Genomic DNA, 25,695 nt, shown 5'->3' with positions numbered 1-25,695 from the left:
ATTATTACTACACTACCACTGGTCACACTCTGCTATCTGCTGTATTATTACTACACTACCACTGGTCACACTCTGCTATCTGCTGTATTATTACTACACTACCACTGGTCACACTCTGCTATCCCGCTGTATTATTACTACACTACCACTGGTCACACTCTGCTATCCTGCTGTATTATTACTACACTACCACTGGTCACACTCTGCTATCCTGCTGTATTATTACTACACTACCACTGGTCACACTCTGCTATCTGCTGTATTATTACTACACTACCACTGGTCACACTCTGCTATCTGCTGTATTATTACTACACTACCACTGGTCACACTCTGCTATCTGCTGTATTATTACTACACTACCACCGGTCACACTCTGCTATCTGCTGTATTATTACTACACTACCACTGGTCACACTCTGCTATCCCGCTGTATTATTACTACACTACCACTGGTCACACTCTGCTATCTGCTGTATTATTACTACACTACCACTGGTCACACTCTGCTATTTGCTGTATTATTACTACACTACCACTGGTCACACTCTGCTATCCCGCTGTATTATTACTACACTACCACCGGTCACACTCTGCTATCCCGCTGTATTATTACTACACTACCACCGGTCACACTCTGCTATCCCGCTGTCTTATTACTACACTACCACTGGTCACACTCTGCTATCTGCTGTATTATTACTACACTACCACTGGTCACACTCTGCTATCTGCTGTATTATTACTACACTACCACCGGTCACACTCTGCTATCCTGCTGTATTATTACTACACTACCACCGGTCACACTCTGCTATCCCGCTGTATTATTACTACACTACCACCGGTCACACTCTGCTATCCCGCTGTCTTATTACTACACTACCACTGGTCACACTCTGCTATCCCGCTGTCTTATTACTACACTACCACCGGCCACACTCTTAATCACTACACAGCATAGGGACCAACAATTTTTGGACTACATTCTGTGTAGTGAATAGGATCGTTTTTAAAATCCAATCTCCGAATGATCGGAAATTGGATTTTTAAAACAGTCCTGAACTATCAGGTTCGGCTCAACCCTAAGTGCTGGCGATGTAGCAGTGTCCAATGTTGCAGAGCTGGACCTGCTACACACTCAGCGCTGCTGCATTGGGTTGCTACATCGGTAGAGCTGCGTGTGTAGCAGGTTCAGCTCTGCTTCTTCTCGGCATAGGAATGCATTGACCAGTGTTGATTGGCCGAATGCCGTACTTCTGTATGGCATTTGGCCAATCAACGCTGGTCAATGCATTCCTATGGGAAAAAGTCAGCTCCCGCATATCGCAAGCTGTCAGGGATCCCGACCAGATAGAACCCTAAAGAGCTGGGTGAGTAACATTCCCCCCTAAATAAAGGTAATCCCTAGCTAACCCTGCCTGTAGATCTGTCCCTGTCTCACAGTCACATAGTTCATAGTCCCAAATTAATCGAATGTTAAATCCACCATTCGTCTAAAGTGGAGGTCACCTGATTTCAGCCGCCAATTCCTTTTTCTGATTTTTTTTCGATGCCTCCGTTGTCGTAGTTCCTGTCCCACCTCCCCTGCGCAGTTATTGGTGCAAAAAACGCGCCAGGGAAGGTGGGAGGGGATACAAATTTTTACTGCGTTTGCCTCGTGGTATTCGATTGTAATCGAATACCTCGAACGGCCTGATATTCGATCGAATATGTATTCGATCGAACGGTGTTCGCTCATCTCTAACAAATACGAGCTATAAGTAGCAGGAGAAAATCCCCCCTCAGTGATATAACATACTGCCAATGGAGTAGAGCAGCCTGATGCGCATTTCATCCACCAAGAGGGACTTTGTGCCTTTGCTCTACTCTACTCCATAGGCGGTATGTTATATCACTTGTATCTGGATGTATCCCAACCCTATAGACTTTCATCTCCTTAAAGGGGCTCTATCAGCAAAATCATGCTGATAGAGCCCCACATATGCGTGCATATTCAGGCACCGCTAAAGTTATATTAAACTACCCCCCCCCCCCATTTTAAAATAATAACCTAAAAAAGAATGTGCTCTACTTACCGAACGTGCACCCTGGGCGGGCATTCTGGGTGTGTCTTCATCTTCATCCCCACCTCTTCTTCCTCCGATGTCCTCCGGTCCCGTCTTCCTCCAGCGAATGGCCAGTGATAGCCGGGGCGCATGCGCAGTAGCCGTAGTAGAAGCCGCATGCTACTGCGCATGCGCCCAGGCCGTTTTTTCATATCAGTGTGCGCGAGCGAGCGCTGGAAGAAGACAGGACCGGAGGACATCGGAGGAAGAAGAGGCGGGGAAGAAGATGAAGACACACCCAGAATGCCCGCCCAGCGTGCACGATCCGTAAGTAGAGCACGTTCTTTTTTTAGGTTATTTTTTTAAAATGGGGGGGGGGGGTAGTTTAATATAACTTTTACAGTGCCTGAATAGCCTTTTTAAAGGCTATGCACACATACAGTCCTATGAAAAAGTTTGGGCACCCCTATTAATCTTAATCATTTTTAGTTCTAAATATTTTGGTGTTTGCAACAGCCATTTCAGTTTGATATATCTAATAACTGATGGACACAGTAATATTTCAGGATTGAAATGAGGTTTATTGTACTAACAGAAAATGCGCAATATGCATTAAACCAAAATTTGACCGGTGCAAAAATATGGGCACCTCAACAGAAAAGTGACATTAATATTTAGTAGATCCTCCGTTTGCAAAGATAACAGCCTCTAGTCGCTTCCTGTAGCTTTTAATCAGTTCCTGGATCCTGGATGAAGGTATTTTGGACCATTTCTTTCTACAAAACAATTCAAGTTCAGTTACGTTTGATGGTCGCCGAACATGGACAGCCCGCTCTCAAATGATCTGAAAACAAAGATTGTTCAACATAGTTGTTCAGGGGAAGGATACAAAACGTCTCAGAGATTTAACCTGTCAGTTTCCACTGTGAGGAACATAGTAAGGAAATGGAAGACCACAGGGACAGTTCTTGTTAAGCCCAGAAGTGGCAGGTCAAGAAAAATATCAGAAAGGCAGAGAAGAGGAATGGTGAGAACAGTCAAGGACAATCCACAGACACCTCCAAAGAGCTGCAGCATCATCTTGCTGCAGATGGTGTCACTGTGCATCGGTCAACTATACAGCGCACTTTGCACAAATAGAAGCTGTATGGGAGAGTGATGAGAAAGAAGCCGTTTCTGCACGTACGCCACAAATAGAGTTGCCTGAGGTATGAAAAAGCACATTTGGACAAGGCAGCTTCATTTTGGAAACAAAAATTGAGTTGTTTGGTTATAAAAAAAGGCGTTATGCATGGCGTCCAAAAAGAAACAGCATTCCAAGAAAAACACATGCTACCCACTGTAAAATTTGGTGGAGGTTCCATCATGCTTTGGGGCTGTGTGGCCAATGCCGGCATCGGGAATCTTGTTAAAGTTGAGAGTCGCATGGATTCCACTCAGTATCAGCAGATTCTTGAGAATAATGTTCAAGAATCAGTGACGAAGTTGAAGTTACGCCGGGGATGGATATTTCAGCAAGACAATGATCCAAAACACCGCTCCAAATCCTCAGGCATTCATGCAGAGGAACAATTACAATGTTCTGGAATGGCCATCCCAGTCCCCAGACCTGAATATCATTGAACATCTGTGGGATGATTTGAAGCGGGCTGTCCATGCTCGGCGACCATCTAACTTAACTGAACTTGAATTGTTTGTCCAAAATACCTTCATCCAGGATCCAGGAACTGATTAAAAGCTACAGGAAGCGACTAGAGGCTGTTATCTTTGCAAAAGGAGGATCTACTAAATATTAATGTCACTTTTCTGTTGAGGTGCCCATACTTTTGCACCGGTCAAATTTTGGTTTAATGCATATTGCACATTTTCTGTTAGTACAATAAACCTCATTTCAATCCTGAAATATTACTATGTCCATCAGTTATTAGATATATCAAACTGAAATGGCTGCTGCAAATACCAAAATATTTAGAACTAAAAATGATTAAGATTAATAGGGGGGCACAAACTTTTTCATAGGACTGTATGTGGGGCTCTATCAGCATGATTTTGCTGATAGAGCCCCTTTAAGGGAGGGCTCTACATGCAGGATATATAGAACAGTGGAAGAAACTGCACAATATCCAGACCTATGCCCCGCCCTAAATGATGACATCATCACACAGATTGTACTTTAGGCTGGTTTCACCCGCCTGCCATATATGACTCGGCAACTCCACCGGATCGGCAATCTCCACTGTAACAGGAGGGGTCAGCAGCAGAGACCCCAGTGATATCCATATGTCCTAATAAGTGTATGGCTAGTGGGGTCTATAGAGGAAGAGAGTCCGTCACGCAGAGGTGTGCGGTATATTATACCGCTCTGCTTAGTTTTTTAACCTCTTCTATGCCAGAAGCTTTTGAGACATTTCCGTAATGACATCAGGCAGCAATAAATGGGAGAAAAGCTGACATATAAAACCTGGCGCCATATACACGGCTCTTCTGCTGTCACCGCCATCATGGAGACCCCGACCACATTTATTGTTCCTCTTATGTGAGATTAGTGACAAGTAACATGGCGCCATATCTGTGACATTGTCTTCTCACTACAGATGATAGAAGAGGCGCAGATGTGCGGCCGCTGGTCAGTCAGAATTGTAGATGTGGCGGATTTATAAGAGACGTGCGCCATATAGTACACCGGATACAATTCTCACAGCTTATTGGAGGAAAATACATCATTACATTATAATGTCTGACACTGAGGAAATCTACACCGCCATGTGCAAAACGCCATCTCCTATCTGACCTCATAAATGGCGGCGACTCTGGAGGACACGAGCGTCTTCTTGTTACTACACAAAGATGGAACTAAGTGGTAGATTTTACCCTAAACCTTCACCTCATCTCTGGTCCCCCCAGTGTAATGCAGTCACCTGTATGTCCTGTGCGGGGCGCTCTCATCAGCTTCATCTCCCTCCTCAGCACTGCAGCCAGTCAGCTCCTCCTATGACAACTCCTCCTGTCAGAGGACAGCACCGCGGGGAGGCTTTCCTGCTGAGGAGAGAGGGCTCAGTCTCCTCCTCCGGGTGTCCTGCGGCTTCTTTACTACAGGTTCTCATATCCCAGGCACTAGGAGGAGATCTGAGGACAGCAGCCATTTTATGTTCCGGCTGGGAGGAGAGGAAAATGGCCGCGGGGTGTAACCAGCCAATGAGAGGAGAGCGCGGGAAAGAGGAAGGGGCGGGGCTAGTGAGTGTGTGATGTGCGGAGCGCTGAGGAGAAGACTGAGGAGACACGGAGGTGAGATGTGAGGAGAGGACTGAGGAGACACGGAGGGGAGATGTGAGGAGAGGACTGAGGAGACACGGAGGGGAGATGTGAGGAGAGGACTGAGGAGACACGGAGGGGAGATGTGAGGAGAGGACTGAGGAGACACGGAGGGGAGATGTGAGGAGAGGACTGAGGAGACACGGAGGGGAGATGTGAGGAGAGGACTGAGGAGACACGGAGGGGAGATGTGAGGAGAGGACTGAGGAGACACGGAGGGGAGATGTGAGGAGAGGACTGAGGAGACACGGAGGGGAGATGTGAGGAGAGGACTGAGGAGACACGGAGGGGAGATGTGAGGAGAGGACTGAGGAGACACGGAGGGGAGATGTGAGGAGAGGACTGAGGAGACACGGAGGGGAGATGTGAGGAGAGGACTGAGGAGACACGGAGGGGAGATGTGAGGAGAGGACTGAGGAGACACGGAGGGGAGATGTGAGGGGAGGACTGAGGAGACACGGAGGGGAGATGTGAGGAGAGGACTGAGGAGACACGGAGGTGAGATGTGAGGGGAGGACTGAGGAGACACGGAGGGGAGATGTGAGGGGAGGACTGAGGAGACACGGAGGGGAGATGTGAGGGGAGGACTGAGGAGACACGGAGGGGAGATGTGAGGGGAGGACTGAGGAGACACGGAGGGGAGATGTGAGGGGAGGACTGAGGAGACACGGAGGGGAGATGTGAGGGGAGGACTGAGGAGACACGGAGGGGAGATGTGAGGGGAGGACTGAGGAGACACGGAGGGGAGATGTGAGGGGAGGACTGAGGAGACACGGAGGGGAGATGTGAGGGGAGGACTGAGGAGACACGGAGGGGAGATGTGAGGGGAGGACTGAGGAGACACGGAGGGGAGATGTGAGGGGAGGACTGAGGAGACACGGAGGGGAGATGTGAGGGGAGGACTGAGGAGACACGGAGGGGAGATGTGAGGGGAGGACTGAGGAGACACGGAGGGGAGATGTGAGGAGAGGACTGAGGAGACACGGAGGGGAGATGTGAGGAGAGGACTGAGGAGACACGGAGGGGAGATGTGAGGAGAGGACTGAGGAGACATGGAGGGGAGATGTGCCCCCGTGTGAACTAGCCCTAAAGATGAGCTAACCGGCTTGTACTGAGCTGGGTTTGAGCTGAATATGTTTGTTTTTTAACAAAACTGTAACCTCTCTATTTGGCCATGTCATGCTGTGCTGAGCCATCTAGAGGCAGCTTTGGGCATAACACAACCCATGCTATTAAATAAGTCCCAGGGATCATGGTACCCCCATCCATGGGTTGTGTTATGGCTTACATATTTTTCAGCCATTTAATTACACCAGCGAGTAGTGGCCAATATATTACTCACCGATCAACACTCCTGCCAAGGTTTGCCTCCATGTTGGATTCCAGGGGGCACTTCACAGTATGTCCTGATGCTGAATAAAGCAATGGGCATTAACGATAGCAGAGTATTGGACATAGAGTCCCCTCCGTCTGTATCTATTCCCATTGACAATAATGTAAACAACATGACGGACGCTATATTTTATCATGTTTGATTACCTGTATTAGAAGGAAGAATCCGACATCTGATGAAGAGAATCAGTCTACACCTGTTGTTTAATGCCCATCCTGTGACAGGGACAGCAATGACCATTAAATAACAGTAGTGTGAACTTACCCTGATTAATAACTAGAGATGGGCAAATTGGTTCATTCTGAATATTCCAAATTGTTTGATTTTTACCTAAACTGAACAAATGGCGATTCAGTTCAGACAAACAAAAATGGCTGCGCTACGAGAAAATGTCTGCTACCAAGTGTTTGACTAGGAAATACAAAGCAGACAGTGTCACATTTGCATTGACTCACATCAAGTGACAACAACATTTGACAACAGACAGTGGTAGGTGGACCTTACAGTGTCGATCTCATATAGCAGGACCGCTAACAAGAGGAGCACTGCCAGAGCCCTGCAAAATAACCTCCAGCAGGCCACAAATGTGCATGTGTCTGCACAAACGGTTGGAAACCAACTCCATGAGTATAGTATGAGGGCCCGACGTCCACAGATGGGGGTTGTGCTCACAGCCCAACACCATGCAGGACGCTTGGCATTTGCCACAGAACACCAGGATTGGTAACTTTGCCACTGGCGCCCTGTGCTCTTCATATGTGACAGACATGAGAGTCTGGAGACGCCATGGAGAGCAATCTGCTGCCTGCAACATCCTTCAGCATGACCGGTTTGGCAGTGGGTCAGTAATGGTGTGGGGTAGCATTTCTTTGGAGGGCTGCACAGCCCTCCATGTGCTCGCCAGACATTAGTTACCGAGAAGAGATCCTCAGACCCCTTGTGAGACCATATGCTGATGCGGTTGGCCCTGGGTTCCTCTTAATGCAGGACAATGCCAGACCTCATGTGGCTGAAGTGTGTCAGCAGGTTCTGCAAGATGAAGGCTGTAAATGCGGGACCTTCAGAGAAGGTAAGTTGCTGGGCCAATCAGACGGAGGTAAAGGCGTTCAGCTCACACTTGTAGGTTTATTGGAAACAGTTCAGGCTGTCTAGCAGTAAATAAAACAAAATAGCTTTCTTCAGCAAAAGTATAACTCAAAATAGCAGTCCTTACTTCAGGGTACAAGAAAGTAAATCTCCAAGGTTTTTCTCACCAACACAAACAGGTGATTTGTTTGGGCTTTCTCCTCCAGGCACAATAAGGCAGTGTGTCTAACAAGGTTCTCCTACAAGAGACGACCACACCCCCTTCCCATGGGCAACCTCAGTGCTTTAATAGCTGACCACTTGGGTCAGCCAGCAAAACCAGGACTGGAGTATCGGCCTGGGTTTACAACAATACCTAACTCCTGGTCCCATACTCCAGCCAGTCAACTTGTAGATACCAACCACCTCAGTGGAAGATACCTGCCCTCTACCACTTTACCATCTGCCTGTTTACAAGGCATTGAAGCTATGGACTGGCCCGCCTGTTCCCCAGACCTGAATCCGATTGAGCACATCTGGGACATCATGTCTCGCTCCATGCACCAACGTCACATTGCACCACAGACTGTCTAGGAGTTGGTAGATGCTTTAGTCCAGGTCTAGGAGGAGATCCCTCAGGAGACCATACGCAACCTCATCAGGAGCATGCCCAGGCGTTGTAGGGAGGTCATACAGGCACGTGGAGGCCACACCCACTACTCAGCCTCATCAGGAGCATGCCCAGATATTGTAGGGAGGTCATACAGGCACGTGGAGGCCACACCCACTACTCAGCCTCATCAGGAGCATGCCCAGGTGCTGTAGGGAGGTCATACAGGCATGTGGAGGCCACACACACTACTCAGCCTCATCAGGAGCATGCCCAGGTGTTGTAGGGAGGTCATACAGACACGTGGAGGCCACACCCACTACTCAGCCTCATCAGGAGCATGCCCAGATATTGTAGGGAGGTCATACAGGCATGTGGAGGCCACACACACTACTCAGCCTCATCAGGAGCATGCCCAGTTGTTATAGGGAGGTCATACAGACACGTAGAGGCCACACACACTACTCAGCCTCATCAGGAGCATGCCCAGGCGTTGTAGGGAGGTCATACAGGCACGTGGAGGCCACACACACTACTCAGCCTCATCAGGAGCATGCCCAGGCGTTGTAGGGAGGTCGTACAGGCACGTGGAGGCCATACACACTACTCAGCCTCATCAGGAGCATGCCCAGACATTGTAGGGAGGTCATACAGGCACGTGGAGGCCACACACACTACTCAGCCTCATCAGGAGCATGCCCAGACATTGTAGGGAGGTCATACAGGTACGTGGAGGCCACACACACTACTCAGCCCCATGAGGAGCATGCCCAGGCATTGTAGGGAGGTCATACAGGCACGTGGAGGCCACACACACTACTCAGCCTCATCAGGAGCATGCCCAGATATTGTAGGGAGGTCATACAGGCACGTGGAGGCCACACACACTACTCAGCCTCATCAGGAGCATGCCCAGGCGTTGTAGGGAGGTCATACAGGCACGTGGAGGCCACACCCACTACTCAGCCTCATCAGGAGCATGCCCAGGCGTTGTAGGGAGGTCATACAGGCACGTGGAGGCCACACACACTACTCAGCCTCATCAGGAGCATGCCCAGGTGTTGTAGGGAGGTCATACAGGTACGTGGAGGCCACACACACTACTCAGCCCCATGAGGAGCATGCCCAGGCATTGTAGGGAGGTCATACAGGCACGTGGAGGCCACACACACTACTCAGCCTCATCAGGAGCATGCCCAGGTGTTGTAGGGAGGTCATACAGGCACGTGGAGGCCACACACACTACTCAGCCCCATGAGGAGCATGCCCAGGCATTGTAGGGAGGTCATACAGGCACGTGGAGGCCACACACACTACTCAGCCTCATCAGGAGCATGCCCAGGTGTTGTAGGGAGGTCATACAGGCACGTGGAGGCCACACACACTACTCAGCCTCATCAGGAGCATGCCCAGATATTGTAGGGAGGTCATACAGGCATGTGGAGGCCACACACACTACTCAGCCTCATCAGGAGCATGCCCAGACATTGTAGGGAGGTCATACAGGCACGTGGAGGCCACACACACTACTCAGCCTCATCAGGAGCATGCCCAGACATTGTAGGGAGGTCATACAGACACATGGAGGCCACACACACTACTCAGCCTCATTCTGACATGTTTTAACCGCTTAACGACCCATGATGTACTATTACTTCATAGGCGCTAGGTACTTCGTGCACCATGAAGTAATACTACTCGCCCACTCACTAGCTGAGCAGGTGGAAGCGGGTGAGAGCTGTTATCGACAGCTCTCACCCTTTTCCATAACCTTCGGTCTGTGCTTTCACCGATTGACAACCCCTTCTTCTCCTAGGTTTGGTAGATACTTGGTTACATTAGGCTGGATATACACATACATTATTGGTGCAGTTTATTGATCCAAAGACAGAAGTGGATACAACAGGAAAATAAAATAAGGATGAAAGACTGAGATCAAGAAACCACATCCAGACTGAATGTGTGAATTTAGCCTTACCAGAAAATGTCCTGTGAGAGATCATGTTTGTTATGCTATAAGACATAGTGTGTGACTACTTACCTGTACATTAGTGTGATAGGATGACATAACACAAGAAGTCACAGGACACACACACAATGACAATAGTAATAGCGGTTTATTTCATGCACACACGGCACTATTATACTACATGAGCAGGAAGTCGTGTGACCTCTGTTGGGGGTTATGGCTGATATGTAATAACATGGAATAGGAGAAAGATGTCAAACAGGACAAGTCTACAATGAACTTTACTTGAGTCAGATGGATCACACAACAAGTCTGTCTTGGGGCTGATGACATCACACAGATGATCTCCTGGTTGTCACACACTTTGTGTCTTGGTCTATGGGAGGAGGTTACAGGATAAAACACATGGAGCTTATTACACAGATGGGGCTGGAGGATCTAGGGGCGGCCATACTGTAGTCTGTGAAGTCATGGCCGTCTGCTGCAGGGACATCAGTGTCCTCCTCTATGTAATATACAGGATCTGAGTGTATCATACAGTTATACAGTCCAGGGGTTGTGTAATATGGAGGTTTTATCCCCTATAGACAGCACTGGCTCCTAGGTCTGTGCCCATGATATCAGGATATCCATCACCAGGCCTTGACCCCAGTCACATCACCAGTATACCCATCATGTGTCACATCAAGGGAAAGAACTTACTATAATACAATGTGACATGTGGGTGGAGCTTACACTGTGTGTAATGTGTAGAATACTGGAGCTATGAAGAGGTATTCGCCATAATGTCCTGGTATCTGCTCCGCACATACACACCCGAGTTCTGGTTTATTTAGTAATCTATCTTCATATCTGGTTTGTGTCTTTCCAGATTTCTTATTTCTTCCTCCTCTTCTTCAGACAATGGATTGTCCCCCAGACTAGAACATAAAACAGACAGCACAGTATTAGGGACTTTGTAGTGTGAGGATTTCCTCCTGACCTCATATTAGTCAGTCACTAGATCTGGGCTCACAGCCCATACCCATAGCTAATTGGGGCTATGAGTAAGGAGTGCTAGCAGACTCCGAAACGCGTCAGCCAGATGCTTTTTTTTGTCATCATGAGCTATCAGACTTAAAATTTTTTTTAATGGACTGTATGATGTTCCTGGATTTTTACAATAAAAATTAAGTTTTATGGACGGGATTGATTGCTGGATATATTTTTCGATTCACTGGCACTCAACCTCAGGCTGAGAGGCTCTCGAAATCCTTGCATCTCCCAAACTCTATTAACTACACAGCGGATGTATATTTCATCTGGGGTACGTGAGTAAGCTGTCACACTTGAAAACTTTTTGTGTTCATATGTTCTGCATGACAAGGCTCGCAGGTCTTTTTCAGTTTTTTTTTTTCTAAGCAGAGATATTACGAACTCGGAAACCATTCGATTGTCCTACTGGCTCAGCTTATACATTAAAACACTGCCTCTCCCGCCATACTGAGGGTGTGCTCCGAGGCAGGGAACATACTGTCTGATAGCTCTGCTATCACTGACGGATTTCATCAGTATTACAGTGAACTTTATCTCTCTAAACGTAGGGTCACTGAACAGGAATTAATCTCCTATCTAGAATCTATCCCCTTCCCTAGCTTGTCTGAGGAAAAACGTGTCTAGCTGAACTCCTCCTTCACATTGGAGGAAATGTCAGAAGCACTAGTAGGTATAGAAGGGGGCAAGTCACCTGGGCCAGATGGCATTCTGGTGGAGGCTTATGTCAGATAAAAAAGATCTCCTCCTCCCCGAGTTGCTGAATTGCTACAATGAGGCCTTTGTGGGCCGCAGTCTCCTGGCATCCTTCTATGATGCTACTATAATCTCCCTGCTTAAACCTGACAAGGACCCCCTGGACTGCGGCTCATATCGGCCCATATAATTACTTAATATAATATAATATAGATTATAAAATCCTTACGAAAATCATGGCCAATAAGCTTAATTCTGTTATTTTAGATTTGATCCCGACCAGACAGGCTTCATGCCAGGAAAGTCCACATCGGACAACCTTAGGCGGGTTTAATAACACAAACTGGGGCCTCCGCCTCTCATGACTGGGTGATAGCCTACTTCGATGCTACTATGTCGTTTGACTTGGTCGAAGGGCTTTTTCTTTTGCAGGAATTGCATACTATACCCTGTTTCCCCGAAAATAAGTCATCCCCCGAAAGTAAGACATAGCAGAGGTTTTGTTGAATTGCCTAATATAAGGCACCCCCTGAAAGTAAGACATCCCCCAATAATAATAATCTTTCTGTGCAAAGATTGTATGAAGAAAAACATTGCAGCCGGCTGAACACTGTGCGCGATGTTCTGTGTGCGCAGGTATGCCGGGTGCTGACACCGCTGCGATACGTTGTATCCACTGTTCCTTTGGCTGTAGGATGAGCTGGGAGATGCCTACTGTGCATACACTAAGCATACTGTATCACAGCAGCAGCCGGCTTTTCTGCGCACACGGAGCACCGCACGCAGTGTTCAGCCAGCTGCAATTTTTTTTTTCATACAATCTTTGCGCAGCAAGCACATATCAGCGTAGCGCAGTGGTGGCTGCAGCACAAAAAAATAAAATAAGACATCCCCTGAAAATAAGACATATCACATATTTAGGACCAAAATTTAATATAAGACACTGTCTTATTTTCGGGGAAACACGGTAGGTCTGGTTTTCGTGAGGGGTTCGTAACCTGGATTTGCTATTATATAGTTCCTCTAGAGCGGCACTGTCTATTCACAGATTGTCTCCATATTTTACCCTAGGCAGAGGTACAAGGCAGAGTTGCCCATTGTCTGCACTGCTGTTTGCTTTGGCAGTGGAACCCCTTGCAGTGCTTCTCAGAACTGACCATGTTTATAAAGGTATAGTCATAGATTTCCATGAGGAGAGGACTGCATTCTATGCAAATGATTTACTTTTGTTTGAGTGATCCCTCCCAATCCCTACCTAGAACCATGTCCTTAATTAACATATTCGGAGACTACTCTGGTTTGCGAACCAACTGCGCTAAGTCCTCCTACATGCATACTGGCCGTGAGTCTGTACTCAAGTTGGCAACCCTGTAAGTGGGCAGAGCATTGTCTCGACATGAAAGTATTTGGGTATCTTTATCTCTAGGGACCATAAGCACTTTTTAGAACAGAATATTTTTCCTTTACTGTCCTCGTCACAAAGACCTAAACAGTTGAGGAGTGCATCGCTCCCTGATTTATTCCCTTACTACCTGGCGGGTCTCCGGTTTGTTCAGCCATGGCTCACTTCTGTTACCTTGCTGGAATCAGAGGCTCACCTAGCTTACCACCTGGGTCTTGGCACTCTGTGGCCGATATTGGAACACTCAAATATGTATCGGGGTAGGTTGCTGCCCATTCATGCTGTGGCAGGACAGGTCTGGTGAGAGGCCAAAAAGGTCGCGTCATTCAATGATACACTTGCTGAGACTCCACTATGGCATAATCCGGGTCTTGTGGAGTTGTTTGCCCTACACGGAGCCCAGCCCTGGTCTGAATATGGGGTGGTCTCTCTTGGTGACTTGTACACTCCAGATGCTTTTAGAACATTTGACTTGTTATGCACCTCACATGACATCCCTAAAATGCAATTTTCTAGAGACCTTCAGGTCCGACATGCCCTGTCCTTCGTTTTCCCTGAGTAGTTGAGCAGAATTTCTGACTATCCACTCATATGGGTTCTCTGCTCAAAGGGACCTGGGGGGCTGACTTACAACTTTATATGCACACTTGATCCAAGTTGAGGTGTCCATACTGGATGCCCTGGCTTTGATGCATTGACATTCTGCTATTTCTGCTATCCCGGATGAGAGGTTTCAGGAGATCCTTGAATCTCCCCAATATGTCTTCCTCAGCTAATAACAAACTGATACCAATTTACATTTTACACCGGTGTTACTTGATCCCCTTCCATCTCTTTAAAATGGGACGTTTATCACATCCAGGTTGCCTTAGGTGTCCCTATCCACTGTCAGACTTTTGGCACATGATTTGGGCTTGTCCGGTTATGCTAGAACATTTATGCTAGTTATGCTAGGAACATTTACTTCGGTACCTGGATGGGAAGGCATTAATTAACCAGAGCCAGCACGGCTTTATGACCAATAAATCTTGTCAGACTAACCTGATTTCCTTCTACAACAAAATCACTGAATGGTTGGACCAAGGGAATGCCGTGGACATAGTATATCTTGACTTCAGTAAGGCATTTGATAAAGTATCACATAACCTTCTTATTGAAAAAATGATTAAGTATGGCTTTGACAAAAAATCAGTTAGGTGGATTCACAACTGGCTTAATGATCGGGCACAACGAGTAATACTAAATGGCTACACATCGAACTGGAAGAAAGTCAAAAGCAGGGTGCCGCAGGGCTCTGTTCTGGGCCCAGTACTTTTTAATATCTTTATAAATGATCTGGACGATGGAATTATTGGGGAACTCATAAAATTTGCAGATGATACGAAGATAGGAGGAATAGCCAACACTAGAGAGGAGAGAGAGTGTATTCAAAAGGACTTAGACACACTGGAACAATGGGCTGAGGCCAACAAAATGGTATTTAACAGGGACAAATGCAAAGTTCTACATCTGGGTAACAGAAATGTAAAAAACATATATAGTATGGGAGGAATAGAACTAAGTGATCGCATAGGGGAAAAGGACTTGGGCATAATAGTAGATAACAAATTCAACATGAGCCAACAGTGCGGTGCTGCTGCAAAAAAGGCTAATAAAATTCTGGGATGTATTAAGACAAGCATTGAATCTAGATCAAGAGAGGTCATTATTCCGCTGTACTCTTCCCTGGTCAGACCACACCTGGAATACTGTGTACAGTTCTGGGCGCCTCAATTCAAGAAAGACATCGATATATTGGAGCAAGTCCAGAGGAGAGCAACCAAAATGGTGGAAGGTCTGCAAACCATGTCCTATGAGGAGCGGCTAAAAGAACTGGGATTGTTTAGTTTGCAGAAGAGAAGGCTGAGGGGAGATTTAATAGCAGTCTACAAATATCTGAAAGGTAGTCACAGTGCAGAGGGATCTCCCCTATTCTCATTAGCACAAGGAAGTACAAGAAGCAATGGGATGAAACTAAAGGGAAAGAGATACAGATTAGACATTAGGAAAAACTTTCTGACAGTGAGGGGAGTGAGAGAGTGGAATAGGCTGCCACGGGAGGTGGTGGGCGCTCCATCAATGGAAATCTTCAAGCGGAATCTGGATAAACATATAGCTGGGATGATTTAGGAAAACCTGCACTCGCAGGGGGTTGGACCCGATGGCCCTTGAGGTCCCTTCCAACTCTACCATAAGAATAAGAATAAGACTTCTGGAGGGGGGTTGTGGATCTTTTGGTGGAGGTGTTGTCTATGCCTGTACCATTAGCCACAGAGGTTTGCCTTTTTGGAATACTGGATGAGGAGTCCTGGCAGCATCATGTCAGAATCTTCCTGCGGGAGTCTTTGTTTTTATGCCAGGAAGACTATTGCACTTTGCTGGATAGCATCACGACCTCAATCAGAGTCGATGTGAAGAAAACTCATTAACTCTATTCTCCCCTTCAACCAGATTGTATACAAAGGAAGAGGATGTTCTCAGAAATTCCATAAAGTGTGGGGTGATGGTGCAGTTCTCCTGTAACTCAGTATACTGCCCCATCTTTGAGGGCAGCTGTACATTCATTTATGCTGGAGGGGTAGGGAACAGCTTGATTTGTTGTGTTCCTCTATGTTGCCCTGTTCCATCAATCATGTGTCTTGCCTATTCATACTTTCATAATGTTCTATTGCTCAATTTTCGGGCTCTGACGGACAGTTTGAGGCACGTGGGCTACATTATGGACCCACTATTGACTGAGTATATTGGTAATGTGGCATTATTTCATTTTTCTCGGTATGCTTCCATTTGTGTACCTGCTTATTTTTTTCGCAACATATGTTCCATGCTTGTGCTTTTCTCTGGTTTGCAGTTTGCAATAACACAAGTTTAAAAAAAAAAATTAAAAAAATGAAAACATAGTTAAGTCAGTCATATGAGCTCATATAGAGCTAGGCCAGTGGTATAGCAGTGCTGGGCCGGCGTTCTAGGAGTTTTACCATCGATATGAAAGAGTCGCAGCAGTGGCGTAACTAGGAATGGCGGGGCCCTGTGGATAACTTTTGACATGGGTCCTCCCATCCGACGCCGAAGACCCCGACCGACCCACCCCTCCCCACCGCATTCCTGCGTGATTTATTATGCCCCATAGTGGACCCTGCACACAGTATTATGTCCCATAGTGGCCCCTGCACACAGTATTATCCCCCATAGTGGCCCCTGCACACAGTATTATGCCCCATAGTGGCCCCTGCACACAGTATTATCCCCCATAGTGGCCCCAGTACACAGTATTATCCCCCATAGTGGCCCCTGCACACAGTATTATCCCCCATAGTGGCCCCTGCACACAGTATTATCCCCCATAGTGGCCCCTGCACACAGTATTATGTCCCATAGTGGCCCCTGCACACAGTATTATCCCCCATAGTGGCCCCTGCACACAGTATTATCCCCCATAGTGGACCCTGCACACAGTATTATGTCCCATAGTGGCCCCTGCACACAGTATTATCCCCCATAGTGGCCCCTGCACACAGTATTATGCCCCATAGTGGCCCCTGCACACAGTATTATGCCCCATAGTTGCCCATTGTGAAAACCCATTTACAATTATTATACTCTAGGGTCTTTTCACATATGAAGGTGCAGTCAGCAGTTTATCTCATAGACATAACAATGGTGCAGAGGAGCATAAAATAGAATAACATCCCTGTATAACTTGTCCCCACATGTCTCCTCCTGTACACATCTCTTATACTCACTGTAATTCCTCTATCCTGCAGGCTGGACTGGACAGAGCGGCCATCAAGTCACTGAAGTGAGGACCGGACAGACGGTTATTAGACAGGTCAAGTATCTTCAGGGACTGGTTATTCCTTATTACAGAGGCCAAGTGGGTGCAGGAAGTGTCTGGGAGATCATTACTAGCCAAACTGTAAGAATAAAATGAGATGTGTGATAGGATTAGATACACAGCTCAGTATACAGTATCACATGATAGGATTAGATACACAGCTCAGTATACAGTATCACATAGGATAGGATTAGATACACAGCTCAGTATACAGTATCACACAGGATAGGATTAGATACACAGCTCAGTATACAGTATCACATGATAGGATTAGATACACAACTCAGTATACAGTATCACATAGGATAGGATTAGATACACAGCTCAGTAGAGACGTCACATATGAAGGTGCAGTCAGCAGTTTATCTCATAGACATAACAATGGTGCGGAGGAGCATAAAATAGAATAACATCCCTGTATAACTTGTCCCCACATGTCTCCTCCTGTACACATCTCTTATACTCACTGTAATTCCTCTATCCTGCAGGCTGCAATGGACAGAGCGGCCATCAAGTCACTGAAGTGTGGACCGGAGAGATAGTTACTGGACAGGTCAAGTCTCTTCAGGGTCTGAATATTTCTTATTACAGAGACCAAGTGCATGCAGGAAACGTCTGGTAGATTATTAAAAGACAATCTGTAAGAATAAGAAGATGAGATGTTGGTGTCACATATGAAAAGATTAGATACACAGCTCAATATACTATATCTTACATGACAGGATTCTTGACCTGGGGAGGAGGAATAAGTTCCTCTCCGAATAATCACATGTATAAGTCAAGCTAAACCTTATACCTTAACAATAAGACACTGACCACCTGTTGGATTTAAATGGCCTAATTAAAGGCCGATTTTATTAACAACCTTAAATACAAACGGCAAATACTAGCACCGCCCCAAAGGGGTGTAAAGGGTGAGGCGGTGCCTACAAAGTACAACCCCCCTTAAATCAATAAGATAACCAGATGTAACGTTAACCCCTTATAAGAGCTGAACATGCTGGCATATTCCACCTTGGGAATAAGCCACACCCCCAATCTGCCCAGGCGCGATAACTCCTACCTCGGGCAGAGTCAACAACCATTAGATTAAACACCAGTCAGACCCCTAAAGGGACCCAAGCCCAATTAGAGGACGTACCGGTCATCAAACAACCCCCACTAAGGAACCCATACCAACAATGAGGTCCTATCAACTGGCCAATAGGCATCTAACCCCCAACAACCCCCGGCCACAGACTCACGGACATGACCCCTTATGACCGGGAGTCCCGCCACCGCAGAAAAGCACGCTCTACCCCATCCCTCAAACCTAACATCCAGAGATCCGCACCGATGGCGTTCAAATGAACGCCATCACTCCGCAGATGCTCCAGAGACGGCACCTCAAGCTCCCGATGACGCACCACTACACCGCCATTACGAAGGACAAAACGGGACACAGCACGGTTGACCTTGATACGGGCCTTGTCGATACGCGCGGCCGACCTCGCATGGCGCCAAACCAGGCGGGACACGATGTCGGACCACACAACCACCAAACCTGGAAATTCAGTAAGCAAACGCAAAATATCAAACTTTATATCTCTAATCAACTCCCTGGAGGAGCGAACCCCCAAATCATTCCCCCCCGCGTGCAGAACCACAATGTGCGGGGGGCGATCCACCCTACTGTAAAAATGAAACTCGGGCAACACTCGACTCCACGTCAGGCCGCGAACGCCCAACCAGCGCACCACGGCATCATCACGACTCAGGCCGAGTTGCCGACCATCCGGACGCGCTTCCGCACGGATAGCACCCCAAAAAACAAAAGAATGCCCGAGGATCCATATCAGGCAAGGACCTAGAAAACAAAAAAGGGGACCACTAAAAGCAGAGACCAACAAAACAGAGACAGCCCCGACCCCCCACCCCCCATCCCCATGTAGGGACAAGGAAGCAAGAAAAAAAAAAGGCCCATCCCAAACACCCGTCAAGACAACAACGCAGGGCGAACATAGAGGCGAAATCGATCCGACTCCCACCTACCAATGCGCCGGACAACATCATCCCCAAGACCCCAACGAGAAGCCTCCGTGGCGGCGCCGATGCGGAAGGAGTGGGTGCCGTAGTCAGTCGGCACCTCACCCACAAGCGCAAGCGCCTTCCTAAAGACCGCAACAAACTGAAAGCGCGACAGCGACCCGCCGCCCACATGACACAAAAAGGAACCTGGGCAGGAACCGCGCAGACCCAAAAATTCCGAAACTCCCCGAACCGGGCACGCATCACCAACCCCAGAGGGAAACAACACGATCAACCGGCCCCGGCCGACCTGATCAGTTTTTGAACGGCGCAAATGGCACTCCACCCTATCATCAAAAAACGACACATCCGAAAACTGTAAACCCCCAGAGGCAGCCACCGAGGCGCTAACTAATTCACCCACCCGAAAAGCCCCAAAAAACGCGAGAAGAAAAGCTGTGCGAAAAAGCGCCACCTCATAACTCGAAGAACACAATCCCGGCAAACAACCCAACAGTCGACAAAGCAACGAAAAGGAGACTGGCCGGCGGAGATCCCGCCGGACAACCCCGCGCCGAAAGCCCCTCATGGCCTGGCGGACCACGAAGTCCTTTGTGACATCGCGAACACCCTGAAGTCGAAACAAAAACGCCAAACCGGCCAAACGCTGCGACATGGCCGACGCTGAGCGGCCCGCAGCGAAAGCATCACCCACCCAGGACAACAACAACAACACTCTACTCTCGTCTGAACCAACACCCCCCACTAAAGTGCAATCCCTCTCCCACTCACGCCAAATCTGCTGATATCGGGCCCAAGTCGGCGCAGTCACCGACCGACGGACGAGCTCAGCCGCGGAACGGACACCAAGGACCATAGATGGGGCGGGCAATCCTCGCCCACCGCCGCTGCCTCCGGCACCAACTCCCGGAACCTGCCAAACTGAAACCGAGACAGAGCGTCAGCCACAGAATTATCAATCCCCGGAACATGACGCGCAGACACCAGCACATTCAAATCCAAACAGCGCATGACTAAATAACGCATCAAAGACACGACCGGAGGGGAAGAGGCAGTTTGAGAATTGATAATGAAAACAACCGCACTATTATCACAGTGGAAACACACCCGACGGTCACGAAACGCCGCACCCCACAACTCAACGGCCACCACAATGGGGAACAGTTCCAGCAAGGCCAAATTCCTCACCAGACCGCTCTCAACCCAAGAGGCCGGCCACTCGCCAACACACCAACGTCCCTGGAAATAAGCCCCGAAACCCAGAGAACCGGAAGCATCCGTAAACAAATCTAACTCGGCGCTGGACACCGCCGCCGGCAACCACAAAGAACGCCCATTAAAACGTCCCAAAAAATCCACCCACACAACCAAGTCCGCCCTCACGTCCGCCGTAAGGCGCACGAAGTGATGAGGCGACTGCACTCCAGAAGTCAAGGCCGCCAATCTGCGACAAAAAACACGCCCCATCGGCATAATGCGACAGGCAAAATTAAATTTGCCCAACAACGACTGAACTTCCCGAAGACGAACCTTACGAACACCCTGAAAAAGCCGTAGAGACTCCTTAAGGTCCTGAAGCTTATCCGCCGGCAAGCGCGATTCCATGAGGACCGAGTCCAAGTCAATACCCAAGAACTTCATCACCGGCGCCGGCCCCTCAGTCTTCTCCGGAGCCAACGGGACCCCAAACAACTCTGCCACCCGCTCAACCGTCCGCAACAGGACCAGACAATCAGCAGAACCCCGAGGCCCAACACAGAGGAAGTCATCCAGGTAATGGATAACCGCCGACATACCGGAGACATCACGGACTACCCACTCTAAAAAGGAACTAAATGCCTCGAAATACGCACAAGAAATGGCACATCCCATAGGCAAACAACAGTCGACATAAAAGGCACCCTCCCAAAAACACCCCAACAAATGAAAACTGTCCGGATGAACCGGCAACAAACGGAAGGCCGCTTCAATGTCCGTTTTGGCCATGAGGGCCCCCGGACCGGCCTTACGGACCAACGCAACTGCGCGGTCAAAAGAAGCGTAGGAGACTCGGGACAAAGAGGGGTCGATCCCGTCGTTGACGGACGACCCCGCCGGGAAGGACAAATGGTGAATAAGCCGGAACTTGTTAGGTTCCCGCTTCGGCACCACCCCCAAAGGCGACACCCTCAAATTGGGCCACGGAGGAGACTCAAAGGGGCCAGCCATGCGGCCCAGCTCGACCTCCTTCCGCAGCTTGTCCCTAACAACCTCCGGATGCTCCCGGGCAGATTTTAAATTGCCCGGGAGAAAAACCGGGGCAGACGCATCGAAGGGGATGCGGAAACCCTCACTAAAACCCTCCTCCAAGAGCCGGGCAGCCGCCCGGTCTGGGTACCTATTTAGGAAAGGCCGCATTGCCGCGACCCTCACCGGAGTCCTCCCTCTTGTCCACACCATCGCCCCCTTTACCCTTTCCTTTCCGAAAACACTTGTGGAGGCCGTGACTTCCCCCACACCCGGAGCACTCATGCTTAAAGCGACAAGTGGCCCCGAATTTGCACAAGCCCTCATTGAAGAGCCAGCAATAGCCCTTACGCTGTGTACCCGGGGATCCGGCCGCAGAGCCCGAACCACCGCCCCCCCCCCCGAAAGGGCTGGCTAGCAGGAGCCGCCATCAAACGCATCCACAAGGAGATATCCTTGTGATCCCAGCGCAGGCTAGGACGAACCGCCTTCCGCTGGCGAAACTGCTCATCATAGCGGAGCCAAGCAACTCCACCATAGACCCGATGAGCCTCCCCTATGGCATCCATATACCCAAAAAGAGCGGAACAATGTTCCGACTCCTTTTCCCCAATCACACTCGCCAGAATAGCAAAAGCCTGCAGCCAGTTCAAGAACGTGCGGGGAATGAGGCGATACCGCCGTTTTTCCTCGTCGTCCTTTTTGGAACCACTAGGCTTAACCTTATCAAGGTTAAATTTGTCAAGAGGAAGCAGAGAAAAAATCTCCACGTATTCCCCTTTCCAAATGTTGTCACGCACGTCCTGTTTCAGATGGGCACCCAGAGGGCCCTCAAAACAGACATAAACCTCCCCTTTCGCCCTATCATCCAAGCGCACCAAATCAACTGCCTTCTCAGTCCCGGTTTCCCCTGACCCCGAGGGCACCGGCATGTCGACGCCACACCCAGCATCCGCGACGGCCGCCCCCAACGCAGGTACCGCGCCCGACTCAACCCCCAAAACAACAGGCCCACTACCAACCGGCGGCAAAACCCCGGCGTCAGGACCCAACCACACCCGCGCAGGACCAGCAGGCCCCGAGCGCTCCCCCACCAGCTGCTGCAACAACCCCACAATCCGCCCGAGCAAGGCCCCAGACTCCCCAGCACCCCCACTCGCGACAACGCCACCAGACACCACCTCCCCAGACTCTACACCCCTACCCCCACCCCGGGAAACCCCCCCAGCAGAAGAAGAGAAAGAAGACCCCACAAGCTCACCAGGCTGCCTCAAGGACGCTCCAAGATCAGCCGCCACAGGTCCGGAATCCTCAGGGGAAGCAGAGGCCGCAGGGGAACACTGGCCCTCCTCCAGGTCAGAGGACCGATCATCACCACGGGAGGGAGAAGGCAAGCCCGCATCCCTCCTGGAACGCCGACGCGCCGTCTTGGGCACAGCCCCCACTTCAGCCGGCCTCTTCCGGCCCAGGCCCGAACTCCCGCGTGTAGAAGGCCCGGCCACGCAGGGAACACAGGCCGCAGTAATCCCGGCGCTCTCGGACGCCGTCACAGGAAACGGGCCGGAAGCCCCACCCACTGGGTGGTCCCCGCCCGCAGACACTTCGCGCCGGGCACGCCTCCCCGCAGGCTCGCGAGAGGCCGCCGCACGGGTCCGGACAGATGAAGAGGAAGGTGGGGGAGGGATGGCCGACCCACCTTCCGGACGGCTGCGGCTGCTGAGCGGATTCCTCCCCGCCGACGGGCGAGCACCAGGGGAGCTGACCTGGGCGCCCGCGGCCGAAGGGTCCCTCCTGGGGCTCCGTGAATGCCGCCTAGCCGCCCGTCCCCTATCAGGCGAGTAGCGCTCCGGAGGCCGTGACCTCCGAGCGCGGGATGAAGAGGCCCGGGCAGGCGAGCCCGGACCAGGGGACCCCCGAACCTCCGCAAACAGGCCCTCCAGGGTCTGTTCTCCGTGGACGTCGGCTGCAGCACGCAGCAGAGCACGCAGGGCCTCCAGATCCGCCATGACATCCAGGTAAGTCCGTCCACTCTCTGTCGCCGTTACCTCTAGACTGACCTCAGCCTAACCCCCCCACTAACCTAAATAACCTCTGACTCCACCTCCATTTTTCCCGCTCTCACTCTTCAATGTTAACCCTCTCCGTTCCCTAATCCTCCCCCCTGTCATGGCGTCCCTATCCCCAAGTGTCTAGGGCCTTCTCTATACATACACTCAAGAACTTGGCACTGCACACACATGAAAATCTAAAGGTTTATTGTGATATCCAATCCAAGGTCAATGTGATGTTTTGGTTAGCTCAATGCAACCTTCATCAGACTTATAAATCAAGAAAAATATACTAACAATATACAGGGTCAGGCAGGGAGGTATGGATGATATGAAGTGGGTGCTACGCAAGGTGGGGATAACCTTGGTGGATAAAGAGTGGGGGTATCTGCTCGTCAGGAGCCATTTCAGTAGCAATAGAGACGTGGTCGATAGAGCATCAGGTGTTCGCATGAATACCTTTATATGGCCGTCATGGTCGTGTTCCAAAGTTTGACACGATAATGAAGTGAGTGAATCACTTTCAACGAACACGTTCTTTGAGACCTCTAACTGCACAAGGAGGTGACTGAATGGTACGGAATCTGTAAAACATCGAAAGGCAATATTGGTATGTGGAGATAGGCGTCCTCTAAGTCTAAGGTGATGAAGTATTCTCCGGCCTGAAGGAAGGGAAGTAATGACTTGATGGTCTCCATGTGAAACTGTACCTTGCGAATAAATTGGTTTAGAAACCGCAGGTCAATTATCATTCTCCAGCCCCGTGATGCCTTTGGCACCAGGAAGACTGGAGAGTAAACACCACAACCTCGTTCTGCCACAGGAACAGGCTCCAGGGCGGCTTTGTCCATGTACTCCTGGACTGACCTTTCCAAATGAAGCTGTCTGATGCCATCAAGGGGACAAGTCTCCACGTACCTTCTTGGAGGAGTAGAAGAGAAACTTATTCTGTAACCTGATTGAATTAATTGAAGGATCCAAGGGTCTTGGATGGACCAGAGCCAGGCGGGAAAGTGGGCAGACAGGCAACCTCCCACCACTGCAGCTACGTGCAGGGGGGAGGATGAAAAGAGTCAGAAGGATTTCTTTTTGTCTGCATAGTGGAAGAACCTGTGACCTGACCCTCTGGACTGACCTCCAGGGTGTCTCTGAGATTGCCCACGTGAGAAACCCCTAGAAAAACCTCTACCCCAAAAGGAAGGTTGTCTATTCCTTGAAGACTGGGGAAGGTTCTTCCTTTTGGAATCTGTGAGACCCTCCATGATGAGGTCTAGCTCCTTACCAAAAAGCCTGCCAGACTCGAATGGGAGGGCACAGAAATTAAACTTAGATGGGTTATCTACACGCCAAGGCTTAAGCCAAAGCGGACACCTTGCAGCTGTAGACAAGGCCATAGATCTGGAGACCAATTTGATCTGGTGGGCCAAGGCCTCAGCCAAAAAGTCTGCTGCCAGAGAGAGCTTGGAGATAGAGGACAACTAGTCCCTCAGGACCCTGGAATCCACGTCTCTTTCCAGAGAGGCTAGAGCCAAGCGAAGTTTAAGGACCACTTCATTAGTTGCAATACTGTCAAGACCTGAGTACTTTAAAATTTGTGTGTTTTCTGGTGGTGTGTGGCTGGGGATTTGAATCGGTGTTCTGTCGCTCTCTTGTGCTTTTCTTGCCATTGAGCTATTTGTTTGGGTGTTGAGTATCTGCCTGGAGTGTACACTTCAGGTTTCTTTGATTTGAGCCTCAGGTGTTTGCAATACTCATCAACCTATCAGATTGCTCCGGGGCCTGTATAAGGCTGAGGGGTGACTTCAGTCTTTGCTGGTTTTCGTTGTTACCAACCAGAATTTGTGGCCTAGTTAGAAGGAGTTACTTGGAGGTTGCACAGTTAGGGTGCATGCACACTACGTAACGCCGGGCGTGTATGAGAGCCGTACACGCCGGCGTTACAGCAGGGCTGCCGAACACTTCCCATTCACTTCAATGGGAGCGCTCGTAAAC

At 49.4% G+C, this 25,695-nt stretch overlaps 1 protein-coding gene across 1 annotated transcript in view; it reads right to left on the bottom strand.

Moving 5' to 3' along the window:
- Positions 1–10,569: 10,569 nt before the first annotated feature.
- Positions 10,570–25,695, bottom strand: part of LOC142214343 (NACHT, LRR and PYD domains-containing protein 12-like) — a 196,665-nt gene continuing 181,539 nt past the window's right edge. The window contains exons 11-12 of the mRNA XM_075283273.1: positions 17,310–17,480; positions 10,570–11,317 (exon numbers count right to left, since the gene is read on the bottom strand). Coding sequence (XP_075139374.1) covers positions 11,230–11,317; positions 17,310–17,480 — 259 coding nt within the window. The 3' untranslated portion in view covers positions 10,570–11,229. The remainder of the gene's footprint in view (positions 11,318–17,309; positions 17,481–25,695) is intronic.

The sequence above is a fragment of the Leptodactylus fuscus genome, chromosome 7 (assembly GCF_031893055.1).
Source record: "Leptodactylus fuscus isolate aLepFus1 chromosome 7, aLepFus1.hap2, whole genome shotgun sequence".
NCBI lineage: Eukaryota > Metazoa > Chordata > Amphibia > Anura > Leptodactylidae > Leptodactylus > Leptodactylus fuscus.
Note: the sequence above shows the minus strand (reverse complement) of the source record. Positions and strands in the feature narration are given on the sequence as shown.